At 40.7% G+C, this 18505-nt stretch overlaps 1 protein-coding gene across 3 annotated transcripts; it reads right to left on the reverse strand.

The window, feature by feature from the left end:
* Positions 1-6205: 6205 nt before the first annotated feature.
* Positions 6206-18051, reverse strand: ZNF75A (zinc finger protein 75A; the record flags this gene model as incomplete). Of its 3 annotated transcripts, XM_080703301.1 has the most annotated exons (6): positions 6206-6885; positions 8323-8433; positions 12553-12679; positions 14472-14563; positions 15656-15854; positions 17641-18051. In XM_080703301.1, 6 exons carry the CDS (start codon positions 18049-18051, stop codon positions 6206-6208), a joined length of 1620 nt encoding a protein of 539 aa, XP_080559427.1. The 3 variants fall into 3 exon arrangements, with proteins under 3 accessions (XP_080559427.1, XP_080559428.1, XP_080559429.1); XM_080703302.1 differs by lacking the exons at positions 8323-8433; positions 14472-14563; positions 15656-15854; XM_080703303.1 differs by lacking the exons at positions 14472-14563; positions 15656-15854; positions 17641-18051 and having other exon boundaries at positions 6206-6872; positions 8319-8433; positions 12553-12673.
* Between the last annotated feature and the right edge of the window lie 454 nt (positions 18052-18505).

The raw sequence follows: 18505 nt of genomic DNA on the forward strand, positions 1-18505 counted from the left end.
CCAGCAGGGTTTGTGTCTGGCATACATGCATGCCAGTGACTGACAGTGCTTCATTTGATCATAACCAGCAGGTTAGCAGCACTGTCTCTGGGCCATCAACTCAGTAAGCTGGACCACAAGCTCAAAAAACAGCAATCTCCAGCCTTTATGAGCTTAGGCCCATTGGTTACAGAGGCCAGAGGTCAGCATTCTGCAGTTTTATGGATTTATAATCAGCAGAGATGCAGTGGTGTCAGTGAGGCATTAAATCCCAGCCACCAGGCTGCAGGCTCTGAACAGAACATCATAGTCTTTGGCCCTATGGAATTTGGGTCTGGAGAGTACAGTCAGCTTGCAGCTAATAAGAGACTCTTATAAGCCTGCACTAAGAACTATATCTGGTTAAAGAGGCTCTCGGGAACAAATTCAAAAGTTGTATTATATGAGATAGCACAGACCTTATTATAAAGGAATAAACAGACACAGGACTCACACACAGTAGAAGATAGCAAGACAACAGAAATACAAACCTGAGAACTCTGAAAATATAAGAATATGAACAGCAGGGAATCTATAAACACACAACTCAACAAGGGAGATCACCAATACATATTTTGATCTTCAATATGATCAAAGACCTAAGAGAAAGTGTACAAGAAATCAAAGAGCATATCCATAGAGAAACTGAGGGCCTAAATAAGAACCAAAAGAGACTGTGAGTAAAATGAAGGAGTCAATAAATGAATTAAAGACCGCAATAGAAAACACCTCTGGCAGGGTTATTGAGGCTGGGACGAAGCCTGCCTTGAGGCAAGGCAGGTGCTGGGGTCACTGAGGCCGGGATTGGAGCCAGCCGAGGGGTTAGGCCGGTGTGGGGGCCAGCAAGGCCAGAATCGGGGCCTCCCATGAGGCAAGGCCGCTGCCTGAGCCAGCGAGGTCTGGATCAGTCCACCAGGTAGCCAGGCCACTACTGGGGCCGTCAAGCATGGGATCGGTACTTGCAACGCGGTATGCACAGAGAAATATCGCCGAAAATAAAAACCAGATGCTTACCCTAATCAGCAATAACTAGGAGGAAAGGGGTAACAGGAAGAGATCGAGGTATAGAAAGGGCCCTATAGCGAAGCAATTAAGGTGACCAATCAGAGGGTATGGGATAGGGGAGAATGGAGCCTCTTTAAAACTCAGGAGGTATGTAAACAAATGTATCAAAGTTAATCACCAAATAAGCATGGGATTGAGGGAGGGGGAGGGAATGGGATGGGGAGTGGATGAGGGCTAATTGGATGATGTGTGCTTATATATCCTCTCAAGTCTTGTATTCCAATGTGATGTATGATTACAATGTACCAAGAAAAAAAAAAAAAAGAAAAGAAAACTCCTCTGGCAGGCTAGATCACAGAGAAAACAGTTTCACTCTTAGAAAGACAGTTCATTCAAAACTGAAAACACAGTCAGCAATAAAAAAGACAATACAACACAATCTGAACATCCAAGAAATAAGGGATAATATGAAATGACCTAATTTATGAATAATAGGCACTGAAGAAGGCCTAAAAGCAATTGACATTCAGGGGCAAAACAGTAAGAATCATCCAAACTTCCCACCCAAGTCATCAAAGGCAGGAGAGGCTGGCATGATGTACTCTAGACCCTGAAAGAAAACAAGTTCCAACCAAGACTTTTATATCCAGCAGAGGTAGCATTCAAAATTGATAGAGAAATAAAAACATTTCAAAGAGAAGCAGAAACTAAAAGAATTCATGACTACCAAGCCAGCATTAGAGAAAATACATGAAGAAATAAAACAAAACAAAACAAAACAAAAAAAAACAAATACCAGAACCAGAGGAGGAGTACACTCCACTAGATGGGCAACTAGGAATAAGATAAATAATACTACATCAAACAGAAAATAGACCTCAAAATGACAGAAAACAAAAAATATCTCAGTAATAACACTGAATGTCAAAGGTCCGAACTCCTCAATTAGCTGGGTGTGGTGGCACACACTTGTAATCCCAGCGCTTAGGAGGCTGAGACAGGAGGATCACACAGGTTCGAAGCCAGCTACTTAGTGAGGCTCTCGGTAACTCAGTGAGACCGTTTCCCAATAAAGTATAAAATAGGTCTGGGAGTACAGCCCAGACGTAGAAAAGCCCCTGGGTTCCACCCTAGTACCCCCACCCACACACAAAAAAAACCAACAAAACTCCCCAATTAAAAGTCATATGTTGTAAATGTGGATTAAAGAATATAATCCAACTATATGCTGCTTACAAGAAAATCACCTTACAGCCAAAGATAGCCATTCACTAAAGGTGAAAGGATGGAAGAAGTTATACTATGCAAATAAAGACTGAAAACAAGAAGAGATAGCAACACTCATATCTCACAAAATAGACTTTAAGCTAAAACATATTAGAAGAGAAAAAGTGGTTCACTTCTTATTAATAAAAGGGAACAATCCAACGAGAAGATATAATTATAGTGAACATTTATGCTCAAAATGTAGGTCCACTAACTTTTGTAAAACAAACTCTGTGGGACAACAGGGCTGCCAGAGACTCAAATAAAATATTGGGAGACTTTTCCACACACTACTTATATCATTAGATTAATCATCCAGGCAAAATGTGAATAAAGACTCTTTGATCTAAAGAACACTATAAACCAAATGGACTAACAGTCATATATAGAATATTTCAACCAACAACTGAATACACATTTTTGCAGTTGTTTACAGAACCTTCTCCAAAACAGACTACATTCTGGGCCACAAAGCAAGTACCAGCAAATTTTAAAAATGCAATATAATTCCCTATATCTTCTAAGATCACAATGAAATAAAGGTCGAAATCAACAACAGGATGACCAAAATAAATTACATAAATACTTGAAGATTGAACAATAGATTCTTGAATGAGGACTGGATCAAAGAAGAAATAAGGAGAGGAATAAGGAAATTTCTAGAATTAAACAAAAGTAGAAACATGACATATCAAAATCTATAGACATTTTGAAGATGGTTTTAAGAGGAAAATTTATAGCACTAAGTGCCCACATAATAAAAAGAAAAACACCAAGTAAACACCCTAACAACACATCTCAAAGACCTAAAAATACAACAGTCTAGTCCCAAACCCAGCAGAAAATTAAGAACAGAGCAGAAATCAATGAACTAGAGAAAAAGAAACAACAATACATATGATCAACAAAACGAAAAGCTGGGTCTTTGAAAGGACTAGTAAGATTGATAAACCCTTAGCCAACCTAACCAAAAGAAAGAATCAACCAAAATAATTAAAATCAGAAATGAAAAAGAAGACATCACCACAGAGAGTGGGAAAATACAGAGGATCATCAGAAAATATTTTGAAAATTTATACTCCAATAAGCTGGACACCAAAGAAGAAATACACGAATTGTTAGACACATACAACCTTGAATCAGAAAAATACAGAAAACCTAAACTGAATGATAGCAAGCAAAGAGAAACAACAAAAAGCCTCCCATCAAAAAAAAGCCCAGATCCAGATGAATTCCCAGCTGAATTTTACAAAATGTTAAGAGAATAACTAAACCAAATACTTCACGTTATTCCATAAAATAGAAAGAGATAGAATCCTTCTAAACTCCTTTTATGAGGCCAATATCATCTTAATACCAAAGCTGAACAAAGATACCTCACTCAAGAAAGAAAATTAAAGACCAATATAATTGAATATAGATGTAAAAAATTTTAAACAAAATACTAACCATGCACATTCAAAACCACCTCAAGAAAACTGACATGACCAAATTATTTTCATCCCAGGAATGCAATGATGATTCAACATATGGAAATCAATACATGTTATTCACCACAAAAAAGAACTAGGGACAAAGATCACACGATCATCTCATGAGATGCTGAAAAAGCATTTGACAAAACCTAACACCCATTCATGTTTTAAAAAAAAAAAAAAAAAAAACTGCAGAAAGCCGGGCGTGGTGGTGCATGCTTGTAATGCCAGCATTCAGGAGGCTGAGACCAGAGGATTGCAGTTAACGGACAGCCTCAGCTACTTAATAAGGCCCTCTGCAGCTCAGTGAGACCTGGTTTCAAAATAAAGAATAAAAGCCAGCGTGGTGGCGCACGCTTGTAATCCCAGCATTTGGGAGGCTGAGACTGGAGGATCGCGATTCGCGGACAGCCTCAGCTACTTAGTGAGGTCCTCTGCAACTTAGTGAGACCCTGTTTCAAAATAAAGAATAAAAAATAGGGCAGGGGGTTAGCTTGGAGGTCAAATGCCCCTGGGTTCCATCCCCAGACCTGCAAAATAAACAAACAAAAACAAAACAAAAAAAAACCACTGCAGAAGGCTGGGTGTGATGGCGCACGCACGCTTGTAATTCCAGCATTTGGGAGGCAGAGACAGGAAGATTGCAGTTCATGGACAGCCTCAGCTACTTAGTAAGACCCTTTGCAACTCAGTGAGACCCTGTTTCAAAAATAAAAAATTAAAAATAGGGCTGGAGGTATAGCTCAGAGGCAAAATGCCCTGGATTCCATCCCCAGTATCAAAAAAAAGAAAAAAGAAACCTACAGAAAATTGGAACAAAAGAAGCTTATTTCAATATCACTAAGGCAACATACAATAAACCCAAAGCCGACATCATACTGAACAGGGGAAAAACTGCAGGAATTCTCTTCAAAATCAGGAACAAAACAAAGATACCACTATCACCACTACTTTTCAATATAGTCAAGATTTTTGCTGGAGCCATAAGAGAAGAATATCAAAGTAATTTGAATAGAAAAATAATTAAAATTATCTCTACTTGCAGATGATATAATCCTATATTTAGAAGACCTAAAAAACTCAACCAAAAGACTACTAAAGCTGATTAACAAATTCAGCAAAGTAACAGGATACAAAACTAATCTAAAAAAATCAGTAGCTTTTCTATGTCAATCATGAATCCACTGAGAAATCCGAAAAAACAATTCATAATAACCTCAAAGCCAATAAAATATATAGTAATAAACCTAACCAAGGAAGTAAAAGGCCTCTACAATAAAAATTATAAAACACTAAAGAAATTGAAGATATTAAAAGATGAAAAGATCTCCCTTGTTCTTGCATAAGCAGAATAAATATTAGCCATTCTACCAAAACCTAATTTAATTCCTGAAAAACTTTCCCAAAAAATAAAAAAATAAATAGGGCTGGGGGGTATAGCTCAAAGGTAGAATTCCCCTGAATGCAATCCCCAATACTTCAGGGGGAAAAAAATTTCCTTCTGCCCCCATAAGACTACTGAAATTAGTAAGCATGGTCTGCAATTAAACATGAACATATGTCAACTGTTTTTCTTCTTGGAAGACGATGTTACAAATCTATGTTCAAGACTAGAGAGATCAATGCAAAACCAAAAATATTTACTTCTGTGACACAGAAGACTACTGATTGGCTGCTATTTAAAGTTGAAATTTTATGTTTACATGTATAATTGCTAGGAAAAGTTTCGCTTACTCAGCTGCTCTTAGAATCTCTCTCTTGCAAGCTGGGTGTAGTAGTGCACACCTATAATCCCAGTACTTGAGAGGCTGAGAGAGGAGTATCACAGGTTCAAGAACAGTCTCAGCAAGTAGTGAGACTCTCATCAACATAATGAGACTCTGTTTCCACATAAAAATAAAAAAATAGGGCTGGGGATTTAACTCAGAGATAGAATGCCCCTGAGTTCAATCCCCAGTGCCACAAACATACACAAAGAGTATCTTTCTTGCTAAGGGTTACTTTAAAAGTAAAACAAAATAATAATAATAAAACAAGAGCTAGGTGTGGTGGTGCACACTTATAATCCCAGTACTTGGGAGGCTGAGACAAGAGGATTGCAGGTTTGCAGCCAGCCTCAGGAACTCAGTGAGTCCATCTGCAACACAGTGAGACCCTGTTTCCAAATAAAAAAATACAGAACTGGGGGTGTAGCTTGGAGGTAGAATGCCTCTGGATTCCATCCCTAGTATCACAGACACACAAAAGAAAAACAGTAAAAAATAGTATGTTGTATGACTATTATGCTCCCTACAGAGGCAACCTTGATTCCTTTCGATGAATCATGACATTTATGCTCCCAATTTTCCAATGAAGAATGTGTTTCCATTTTTTCACTAATTTCAGAATCAAGCTCTATTTGGTGAATTTCTTTGATATAAGGACACTGTATATGCTTGCTTTCATTGATGGAGCTTCTGGTGTCTAAGAAGGCTTGACCGTCTGCTGAAGTTTCTCTTGCATGTATCACAGGCATAAGGCTGCTCACCTGTGTGTGTTCTCTTGTGTTTAATAAGGTGGGAATTCTGACTGAATTTTTTCCCACATTCATGACACGTAAAGGGCTTCTCTCCTGTGTGAGTTCTTTGGTGTGTGTGAAGATTTGTATTTTGACTGAAGCTTTTCCCACACCATGAACATTTATATGGTTTTAATCCCTGATGTGTTGTTGAATGCTTATTAAGGTCTGAACTCCATCTAAACCTCTTATCACACTGCTGACACTTAAAAGGTTTCTCTTCAGTGTGAATTCTTTGGTGCTTGATAAGGTCAGAGCTAACTCTGAAGCTTTTCCCACATTCCTGACATTTAAAAGGCTTCTCTCTTGCACGGTCTTTCTTGTGAAGATCCATAAGCTTCAATAGCTCTTGTTTCCATGTTGAACGTTTCTTCTTTTTCTTCACTGGAAAATCTTGGCACCACTTACCTACTTTGTGTATATCACCATGATTTTCTTTGCCAGTTGTTTTCTGGGGAACTTTCCCTTTGTTTTTTTCTGATACTATGTCTCTTGGTGCCTGTATTTCTAAGTCAAAAAGAGATAGAGTCTGATGGTTTTCAGTGTCATTTCTTGGACTTAACCCTGTTGGAATAAAGATAAGAATCAACCATCTGTATTGTGCTGGTACTGAAAAACTGCTCTGCTATTAACTTCCATAAAAATGTAAAAAGCAGTCAGAGCCTAGGTGCTACACAGGCACTCCAACAGGGAGAAACACAGCCTGGCCTGTTAACAATCTAGAACTCTCCCTCCCCTCTGTCCTTTGCCCTTATGTTGACCTATAGTAAGAATGCAGAGGCAGTTAAAGCCTTCAGCTTTAAAAATATGTAGAGAAAGCCAGGTGTGGTGGCGCATGCTTCTAATCCCAGCATTTGGAAGGCTGAGACCAGAGGATCACGGTTCGCGGACAGCCTCGGCTACTTAGTGAGGCCCTCTGCAACTCAGTGAGATACTGTCTTCAAAATAAAGAATAAAAAATAGGGCAGGGGGTGTAGCTTGGAGGTCGAATGCCCCTGAGCTCCATCCCCAGACCTGCAAAAAGAAAAAAAAAAATATGTAGAGGCAATTGATACCTCTGTTTCCCTCCTATTCTTTGTGACCTGGTATTGGAATGGAAAATATAAACTCCATGTGTTATTTCAAAGCACCCATAGTTGATGGGCAACAAATACAGTCTGACACTATGGAGTAAAACAAGATAGTTTATTAACCCTGTACCTAGTAAATATACTGCCTGGAGACAAGGAAGCACCACCTAAGAGATAAGTTATTAAACCGTTGTATTGGTAACGCTGATAAGAACATAAGAAAACCTATATTTAAGGGCCAGGGTTGGAGATGGAGGCAGAGTTCCATGTTCAGGCTCTCCAGCATATCGTTCAGGCACGCTGCTCTTCTTCTGTTCTATTTCCTACTGACTTTGTAATAAAAATTTGTTGAAGCTGCAACTGAACTATTAGTTTTAATTTCCCAATTCAACTTATCTATTTGAATTGAGGAAAAGAGCCCACAGCACTGTTACAATGGTAACATGTATCCCAGAACAAGAAAGCCACAGAATGGAAAGAAAATCTCAATGATCTTTGATTTAAAAAAACAAAAAACCCCACAGAGAAGCAGATTCTTAAATTTTTAAGTCCTAGCCGGGCATAGTAGCACACGCTTGTAACCCCAGCATTCGGGAGGCTGAGACAGGAAGATTGCAGTTCGTAGCTACTACTTAGTGAGGTCCTGTGCAACTCGGCGAGACCCTATTTCAAAATAAAGACTAAAAAAATAGGGTTGGGGGTGTAGCTTGGAAGTAGAATGTCTCTAGGTTCCATCCCCAGAACCACAAAAATAAATAGATAAATAAATAAAAGAATAAAATAGAGCTGGGAGGGAAGGTAGGGGTAGCGTGAAGGTAGAATGCCCCTGGGTTCCATCTTTAGTACCACATACATACACACACATAAAAAGCTAAATCCTTGTAAATGTTCACTTAGAGGCAGATATCTCTTCTTCCCAGGGTATACTTACCTGTAGGAGACTCTCTGGGACTGTCTCTGAACTCTGAGGATCCTTGAATCCATGGGTCTTTCCCTTGTTCTATACAGGAAATCACTTTGGGTTTGGGAAGTACAAATAATGCTATGAAATAGAAAAAATCAGGTCAAGGACTATTACCTCACAGTGAAATGGTCCCCTAATTCCAAACTACTAAGGAAAACTGAAGGACACATTTACAGTTTGTTACTGCAAATGATTAAACAGACAGACTTCCAGATCCAGTGTTTTTTTGTTTGTTTGTTTTGAGGTACTGGGGATGGAACCCAGGGACATTCTACTTCTGAGCTACATCCCCAGTCCTATTTTTTATTCTTTATTTTGAAACAGGGTCTAAGCTGCAGAGGCCTCACGAAGTAGCTGAGGCTGGCTGTGAACCTGTGGTCCTCCTATTTCAGCCTCCAAGTACTGGGATTACAAGTGTGTGCCACCACGTCTGGCGCAGATCCAGTAATTATGTTTATAGTATACTGCATTTCATAAGTAGATTGCAAAGACCAAGAAGTAAAGCCCAAAGTGGATCAATAAAAAAGATATAGGAAATAAGAACTCAGTGCACATCTCTTCTGCTAATAAGAACACCCATGTTCAACCAAAGGGAAACCAAATTCTACAAGTTGTGAGGAATATGAGTGGTTTTAATAACTCCTTAAGAGAATTCATCCTAGACAGGCCCAGGGATAGCGATTCCAGTAGGACAGTAGCCTGGGTATCATGTACACAAGTGCCTGCTGTCATAATTATAGTTGCTTACTTAGATTTATTTAGCCATGGAGTCCTATAGCTCGCTGTTCATATCCAGGCAGAAGAAACAGACCAAAAGCATTTGGTGGACCTTTTCTACACATACTGTCCAGTATGGAGATAATTTGTTACTCTTTCAATAAATATTTATTGGGGCTGACAATGTAACTCAGTAGAAAGTATGTTCAGCATGCTTGAGGCCCCTGGTTCAAGTCTCAGCACCAAAAATAAATATTTATTTACTGAATGGCTACGATGTGATAGTCATGGTTCTATAGGCTGAGACTATAGTGGTAAAGAAGACAGATTCCCTTGATTTCATGTTTACATTCTAGTGGGGTAGTGAGGCAATCAAACAAATACAATGTCAAGAATTGAAAAAGGTTTTGAAGAAAATTAATGATAAAAAAAAATTCAGCCGGGGTTGGTGGCGCACGCTTGTATTCCCCGTGCTTGGGAGGCTGAGACAGGAGGATCACACAGGATGAAGCCATCCTCAGCTACTTAGTGAGGCTCTCAGCAACTTACTGAGAACCTGTTTCCAAATAAAAATACAAAAAATAAGTCTGGGAGTATAGCCCGGAGGTAGAAAGTCCCTGGGTTCCATCCCTAGTACCACACACAAAATAAATAAATAAATAAATAAAATTCTAAGATTCTTCTCGTAGAAGCATCAGCAACTTAGCACGATCACAGGTTCAGAGCCAGCTTCAGCAACTTAGTGTTGTTTGGTTTCAAAATAAAAAATTAAAAAAGGCTGCGAGCAGAGCTCGAAGACCCTGGGTCCAATTCTCAAAACCAAAAAGGCGGCAAAAGAGGACAAGGAGGAGAAAGAAGAGAAGAGGGAGAAGGAAAAGGAGGAGGAGGAGGAGGAGGAAGAGGAGGAAGAAAAGATATGAGCAGAAATCTTAAAGTCAGACGGGCATGGTGGCACATGCTTGTATTCCTAGCATTCGGGAGGCTGAGACAAGAGAATCAGGGTTCGTGACAGCCTCAGCTACTTAGTTGGGGCTTTCTGCAACTCAGTGAGACCCTGTTTCAAAAAATAAAGAATAAAAAATAGTACTAGGGGTGTAGCTCAGAGGTAGAATGCCCCTGGGGTTCCATCCCAATACTGAAAAAGAAAAAAAGAAAAAAATCTGAAAGTGAGAACTTTGCTATGTGGCAGAAAAGTGCCAGGCAGAAGAAAAGGGAAAGAAGAAATAAGTATGCAAGTTCAAGAAACAACAAGATAACCAATGTGGTTAAAGAAAACTGAGCAGCCAGGTATGGTGGTACATGTCTGTAATCCCATTACTTGGGAGGCCGAGAGAGAAAGAAACCAGACTCAGCAATTCAGTGAGGCTCTCAATAACATAGTGAGACACAGTTTCTTTTCTTTTCTTTTTTTTTTTTGGTGGTACTGGGGTTCCTACACTCCCAGACTTACTTTTTATACTTTTTTATTTGAAAACAGGGTCTCTTAAGAGCTGGGCGTGGTGGCGCACGCTTGTAATCCCCGCGCTTGGGAGGCGGAGACAGGAGGATCGTGCTGGTTCAGAGCCAGCCTTGCTGGCTTAAGAGACCCTGTTTCCATATAAAAAATAAAAAAAAAAATAGGTCTGGGAGTGTAGCCCGGAGGTAGAAGGGCTTCCAGAAACCCCAGTACCACCAAAAAAAAAAAAAAAAAAGAAAGAAAGAAAGAAAGAAAACAGGGTCTCTTAAGCCAGTGCAGCAGGCTTCGAACCTGTGCGATCCTCCTGTCTCCGCTTCCCAAGCGTGGGGATAACAAGCGTGCACCACCAAGCCTGGCTTGAGACTCAGTTTCTAAATTAAAAAATAAAACAGCCTGGAGATAGAAGGCCTCTAGTTTCAATCCCTAGCACCACAGAAACAAAAAAATATATAAAGAGAACTGAGCAAGGCCATGAGTCTCAGGAGACAATGACAGCTCATTCCAGCTCATGAAAGATCCTGATGCCCCAATGAGGAGTTTAAATTCTATTCTGAATTTAAAAAAAATCACTGCAGAATTATTATTATTATTTTTTTTACAGGCTAAGGATGGAACTCAGGGGCATTCGACCTCTGAGACATACCCCTTGACCTATTTTTTTATTCTTTATTTTGAGATAGAGTATCACTAAACTGCAGAGGGCCTCATTTAAGTAGCTGAGGCTGTTCGCAAACAGCGATCCTCCGGTCCCAGCCTCCTGAATGCTGGGATTACAAACATGTGCCACCACGCCTAGCTCACTGCAGAATTTTGAAGCAAAGAGTTATCATAACTTAATGAGATTTTTAAAAGATCGCTCTGGGTATTATATGGTAAACAGACTATGGGAGGGCAAGAGTAGAGATAGTACCAGTTAGAAAGCTATCTGGAAATGATGCTGGCTTAGACAAGGATGCTAACAATTCAAGAGTTTGAGACATGATTGGAGCCAATATATGTCAAAACGGAGGTAAAAAACTTGCTTGGAGTGGTGGCACATACTTGTAACCCCAGCATTTGGGAGGCTGATACCAGAGGATCACGGTTCATGGACAGCCTCAGCTACTTAGTGAGGCCTTTCACAACTTAGTGAGACTCTGTTTCAAAATAAGGAATAAAGAAGCTGGGTGTTGTGGTGCACGCTTGTAATCCCAGCATTTGGGAGGCTGAGACCAGAGGATTGCGGTTCGAGGACAACCTCAGCTACTTAGTGAGGCCCTTCACAACTTAGTGAGATCCTGTTTCAAAATAAAGAATAAAAAAAAATAATAATAATAGGGCACGGGGTATAGCTTGGAGGTAGAATGCCCCTGGGTTCCTTCCCCAGACCCCCAAAAAAACCAAAAAACAAAAAACAAAATAAGGAGCCGGGTGTGGTGGCACACGCTTGTAATCCCAGCATTCGGGAGGCTGAGACCTGGAGGATCCTGGTTCGCGGACAGCCTCAGCTACTTAGTAAGGCCATCTGCAACTCAGTGAGACCCGGTTTCAAAATAAAGAATAAAAAGAGGGCAGGGGGTGTAGCTTAGAGGTAGAATGCCCCTGGGTTCCATCCCCAGACCCGCAAAAATAAATAAATAAATAAGGAATAAAAAAAAATAGGGCTGGGAATGTAGCTTGGAGGTAGAATGGCCTGGGTTCCTTCCCCAGTACTGCAAAAAATAAAATTAAATAAATAAATAAACAATAAAAATAATAAACTTGCTAATGAACTGGTTACTAGTAGAATATGAAGGAAAGATTGACTCAATGTATTTTTTTCCTTGCCTGAGCAAGGAAAAGACTTGGAAGAACAAATTTCAGAGAGAAGTGGATGATGAATTCTACACAGGCTAAAACATGAGTATATACATTTGGGAAAAACTCCCCAGGTGATCTGGATACACCAAGGCAGCTAAGACGACTGAGATTCTCACAGAACTTCATTCTCAGCAAGCCAAGAATGGGGAAGGCTAAACTTCTATACAAAAGGAGGGAGACTCTACCTAGAGAGATGAGATTCTCATAGTTTTCCTGCATGACATCATTGTAGAGAACCTTCTGCGTGGGGTCCAGTAACTCCCATTCCTCCTGGGAAAAATACAAGGCCACTTCTTCAAATGTCAACAAGCTCTAAAAAAGAGAATAAATTTAGCTCAGTATTTGCTATTATAGAAGCAGCCCAACCGTCTGGCTAAGAACTATATGGTAGGCCATATATGAAGGAATTAATAATACATTACTCATGGGCCAAATAAGGACGTTCTGGTCAATGATAGGCCATATACATGAAAGTGGTTCCATATGACTATAAAAAGAGCTCAAGGCCGGGCATGGTGGCGCACACGCTAGTAATCCCCACGCCTGGGAGGCGGAGACAGCAGGATCGCGCTGGTTCGAAGCCAGCCTCTCTGGCTTAAGAGACTCTGTTTCCAAATAAAAGTATAAAATAGTCTGGGAGTGTAGCCCAGAGGTAGAAGGGTTTCCAGGAAACCCAGTACCACCAAAAAAGCAAAAAAAGCTCAAAAATTTCTATTGCCTAGTGACATTAATGCCCTATGTGTTTGTGGTGATGCTGGTATAAACAAACCTATGTTACTAGCTATACAAAAGTACAGTGCATAGGTATGTACAAGAACATACTATTTAGCTGGGCTGAGACCAGAGGATCATGGTTTGTGGTTCACAGACAGCCTCAGCTACTTAGTGAGGCCCTCTGCAACTTAGTGATACCCTGTTTCAAAAACAAAAATAAAGAATAAAAAATAGGGAAGGGATGTAGATCGGAAGCCAAATGCCTATGGGTTGCACCCCCAGGCCCACAAAAAAAAGAAAAAAAGAACATATTACTTAAATGATTATGTTACTGGTTTATGTATTTACTGTATTTTTAGTTATTTGAGTATACTCCTTCTAATTATAAAGTTTACACAGTATACACATGATATGAGGGCAGCAATCTTTACAGTATACTGTGTCTACTGATTGCATTAAGAGGTCTCATGGAGTGACTGACCTATACCTACTAGGTGTGTGTAAACACAATCCATAATGTTTGAACAACAAAATCATCTAAGTGTATTTCTTTTTTTATTCTTTTTTGGCACTGGGGATGGAACTCAGATGTCTTCTACCTCCAGGCTATACCTCCCAGACCCATCTTATTTTATTTGGAAACGGTCTTGCTAAACTGCTGAGAGTCTCACTAGGTTGCTGAGGCTGGCTTCAAACCTGCAATCCTCCTGTTTCAGCCTCCCAAGTATTATAATAATGCACCACCATGCCTAGCACTTAAGTGTATTTTGTGTGTGTGTGTGTTTGGTACTGGGGATTGAGCCCAAGGGCATTCTATCTCTGAGCTACACCTCTAGCCCTATTTTGAAACAGGGTTTCACTAAGTTGCAGAAGACCTCACTAAGTTGCTGAGGCTGGCGCAAACCTGCAATCCTCCTGTCTAAATCTCTAAAGTACTGGCACAAGCATGCCCCACCATGCCTGGCACCTGTGTATTTCTCAGAAAGTATCCCAATCATTATGCAATACATGCCTGAATGTGTGTGTGCATGCATGTGTGTAGGGGGGCATTTGTATTCTATCTCTGAGCTACACCTCTAGCTCTTTTCTATTTTGTGTAACAGGGTCTCATAGGTTACTCACAATCTGATTACATTGCTAAGGCTGTCCTTGAACCTTTGATCCTCCCATCTCAGCCTCCCAAGTACTGGAATTACCAGCACGCACCACCATGCCCAACCGTATTAAAAACCAGAAAAGGGCAAAGGGATCAGCAAATAGCCTAGGAGATACCCAGTACCCCGGTGGGGAAAGACTAACCCTAACATGTCTCTGAATCCCCCAGGCCAGTATACATCATGGGCTACAGAGAAAGGCAGCTCTAGACAACTATAAAGCATAGCTAGCTCACCTGGGTTTTGGGCAAGACAAGCTCAGATTCTACTCTCCAGTCTTTGGTGTCTTTCTCCTCTGGAGAGGCTACAATCTGATGGGTAGGAACAGCTGTGGATGAAAAAAGATCCAGAGAAAATTCCTTGATTCTGTGAATATCCAATCTTCTTTCTGAAATATAGATCTTGATTCTTTCAGGACAGATGGTATACCTTAAGTGTTGTGTATGGTGTCAGAAGTGATTCATAAATAAGATTCCTATCAGTCCTTAAAACCGATTCCCTAGCTCTTTGGTTGGTGGTCATTAGAAAGTGACACCTCCCTGTTAATTTTCTTCTCATCACGTAAATTATTCTAAGTTGGGCCAAAATTAAAAGTATTTCAAAATGAAGTACTCAGGGAGCCGTGCACACAGAAGATGAAATTTTTATTTTTCCTGGTACACAACTGTCATAACTTTCTTCAACTAATAGCCCATTTCTTTTTCTTTTTTTTTTTTTATGGTACTAAGAATTGAACCCAGAGACTTTCTACCTCCAAGCTATACCCCCAGCCCTATTTTATTTTTTATTTCTGAAACAGTGCAGAGGGCATAAGTTGCCGTGGCTGGCCATGAACCTGCAATTCTGTCTCAGCCTCCCAAGTACTAGGGTTATAAACATGTGCCATCATGCCTGACTCCATTTCTTTTTTCTTTGGCACTAGGGATTTAACCCAGAGGCACTCTACTTCTGAGCTACAGTCTATTTTACTTTTATTTGAAAACAGGGTCTTGCTAAATTGATAAGTCTTACTACTTGCTGAGACTGTTCTCCAGTCTGCAATCCTCCTGTTTCAGCCTCCCAAGTACTGGGATTACAAGTATGTACCACCATGCCAAGCTTCCATTTCTTTTTCTTTTTTGCTGGTCTGGGGATGGAATGCAGGAACATTCAACCTCCGAATTACACCCCTTGCCCTATTTTTAAATTATTATTATTTAGCCTCAAACGTGTGGTCCTCCTGTCTCTGCCTCTCAACTACTAGGATTACAGAAGATGCCTGGCTCATAATTGGTTCATTCTACCACTGAGAGGACATTACTACTAATCACGGCTATTGTTACAGGTATACAGGATAGGTATCAAGAAAATGCAGATGGCATTTCAGCTCAAAAAAATACTGCCATAGTTCACAGAAAGAAAGTACCATCAAACTCCTTACCCCTCTCATATGCAGGCTCAGTTTCTTTATGAGTTTTCTTCCCATCCCAGTGTTCTTGTAGACCCTGGTATGCATTCCAAAATTCTTCACCCTGAGACACACTCACTGGTTCAGAGTCTGCTGGCTTCAGCTTTAAGCCCGGGTTCTCTGCTGTTTCTCCCAAGAGCACTGCCTCCTTTCCCAGCTCCTGGACTGTAACCTGGAAATAATCCCCATCCTTGTTACCATGGAAGTTACTTTTAGTTGAAGTACTGGAGGCAGAGGGAGGAACACCAATTTTAGGAAGCTTTAGACAACATAGCAACATCCATCCCTCTGCATACAGTCTTATCTCAGGACATGGGCAAGGTTTTCTATACTGCTGGTCTGGCTTTTTCTCTTGTCTTGTATCCCTTCTTTAGTGGTTTCCTATTGTCTCATTTTCTCTAAATATTAAGGAACTGAATAAAAATCTTATCAAACTCATTTTCACTATGGCCAGGAAAGGCTGTCAGAGAATCAGGACAGAATAGAGCAAAAAAGAGAGGAAGAGTGGCTCCAACCTATATTCAAATGATCTGACACCAAACCTATGTCCTGCCCTATATTTTTCACAGCAGGCCTGAGGCCAGCAGGTGTTTATCACCTGCCCAAGACCATATCCTTACTGCCAACTCACTAGTAAATTCAAAGGCAAACCACTCAGCCCAGTGGATGTTGGTCTATATTTGGGAAGACACTACCCCTCAGTCTTTTTTCTAGCAATTATTATTCTGTTGGGATTTTACTTCTTTCCAAATCTTTGTTCCCTTTTTTCTAGTTTTTCCTCTTTGCAGTCTTCCCCTGGTTCTTTGAATTTCTTCACTTTACTATCTTTGTTCTTCTTTGGTCTCTAAATATTCACCCCATTTTGGAACCCTCCATCCCAAAACACTATTTTCTGTGTGTGTGTGTGTGTGTGCGTGTGTGTGTGAGAGAGAGAGAGAGAGAGAGAGAGAGAGAGAGAGAGAGAGAGAGAAAGACAGACACACACACACTGAAGAAGCAACTCAGGCGTGTTCTACCACTGAACTAAACCTCCAACCCCTCCTCTTTTGTGCTACTGGGGATTGAACCCTGGACATTCTACCTCCAAATTACACCTCAGCCCTATTTTATTTCTTGTTTTGAAACAGTCTCACTAGGTTACTGAAAGTCTTGCTAAGTTCCTGAGGCTGGTCATGAACCTGCAATCCTCCTGTCTTAGCCTCTCAAGAACTGGGAGTATAGGCATGTGCCACCATGCCTGGCAGAGACCATTTAAAAATTTAAAAAATTCGCCGGGCGTGGTGGCGCACGCTTGTAATCCTCGCGCTTGGGAGTCTGAGACAGGAGGATCGCACAGGTTCGAAGTCAGCCTCAGCTACTTAGTGAGGCTTTCAGCAACTTAGCAAGACCCTGTTTCCAAATAAAATATATTTAAAAAAAAAAAAAAAGGTCTGGGAGTATAGCCTGGAGGTAGAAAGGCTCTGGGTACTACCACCAAAAAAAAATTTTTTTTTTTTAATTAAGAGTTGTAGCTCAGGGGTAGAAGACCCCTGGGTTCAATCTGCAGTACCCCACCACCACCACACACACAGAAACAGAGTCTTACTAAGTTCCTGAGGCTGGTCGTGAACTTGAAATACTCCTGTCTCAACTTCTCAAGTACTAGGATTACAGGCCTGTGCTGCTGCATCTAGCACTGCCTTTTACTTCTAAGAATTCAACTTCTGTCTCCTTATCAAAGACCATTACCCTCAATTCTCAAAGACTTTACCTAACCCTTTTTCTCTAAAGCTAAAGAAGTCTCTGCCATAATCTCTTGAACCAATGAAATGACTTTTTGCCTATGTGCTTATGATTTCAAAAACCAACTTAACTGCCCTAAAGGAACAAGAGACCTAATTCATTTCTCAATTAACTACCTCAAACATCACTACATCTACCTTCACCCTATTCGTTGTACATGTCAGAAATCTTCTCACCCCATTTCTCATTTGATCATATTCCCTCTGCAAGTGTTCTACCAAGTCCACAGCCTCTTCAATGCTCTGTGGATAGTGCTTTTGCATCAAGGTTTGCGTGTCCTTGGGCAGAATGGCCAGGAACTGTTCTAGCACCAGCAGTTCCAAGATCTGCTCTTTTGAGTGGATCTCTGGTCTCAGCCACTGACGACATAATTCCTGAAGCTGGCTGACAGCCTCACGGGGCCCAGCTGCGTTGTGATAATGGAAGTTCCGGAAGCGCCAGCAGGAGCTCTTGAGATCCAGACTGTCTGTGTGTGGCGTTGACTTTTTACTTTGACTGACGCTCTCTGTCGCATGCCCCTCAGTTTCCCACAGAGCCCTGATGTGAGCATCCAAATGCTCAATCACCTTCAGATCTACCATCATCATTCTGCCCTAGCACCAGTTTCACTTCCGTATCTGACACCTCAATGGTGTCACCTTTGACAACTGAGGCCCCATCAGGTCCGGTACAAAAATCAATGAAATTATCTTCTTCCTAAGGGCGCTGAGGGCAGAAAACGTACATGTCAATAATAAAGTCATAGGAACTTCAATACTTGCTACTTATGAGAAAAATGAAGAGAAAAGGTCATATCTTGACTTCATTTATTTATATACTAGGGATTGAATCCAGGATCATTCCACCTATGAGCTATACCTGCAACTCTCTTTTGGTATGTGGAACTGGGGATTGAATTCAGGGGCATTCTACCTGTGAGCTACACCCCCAGCCCTATTTTTTATTCATTATTTGGAAACAGCGTCTCACTAAGTTGTGGGGGGCTTCACTAAGTAGCTAAGGCTGGCTGTGAACCTGCAATCCTCCTGTCTCAGCCTCCCA

The sequence above is a fragment of the Muscardinus avellanarius genome, assembly GCF_963383645.1.
Source record: "Muscardinus avellanarius genome assembly, chromosome: 10".
Taxonomy (NCBI): domain Eukaryota; kingdom Metazoa; phylum Chordata; class Mammalia; order Rodentia; family Gliridae; genus Muscardinus; species Muscardinus avellanarius.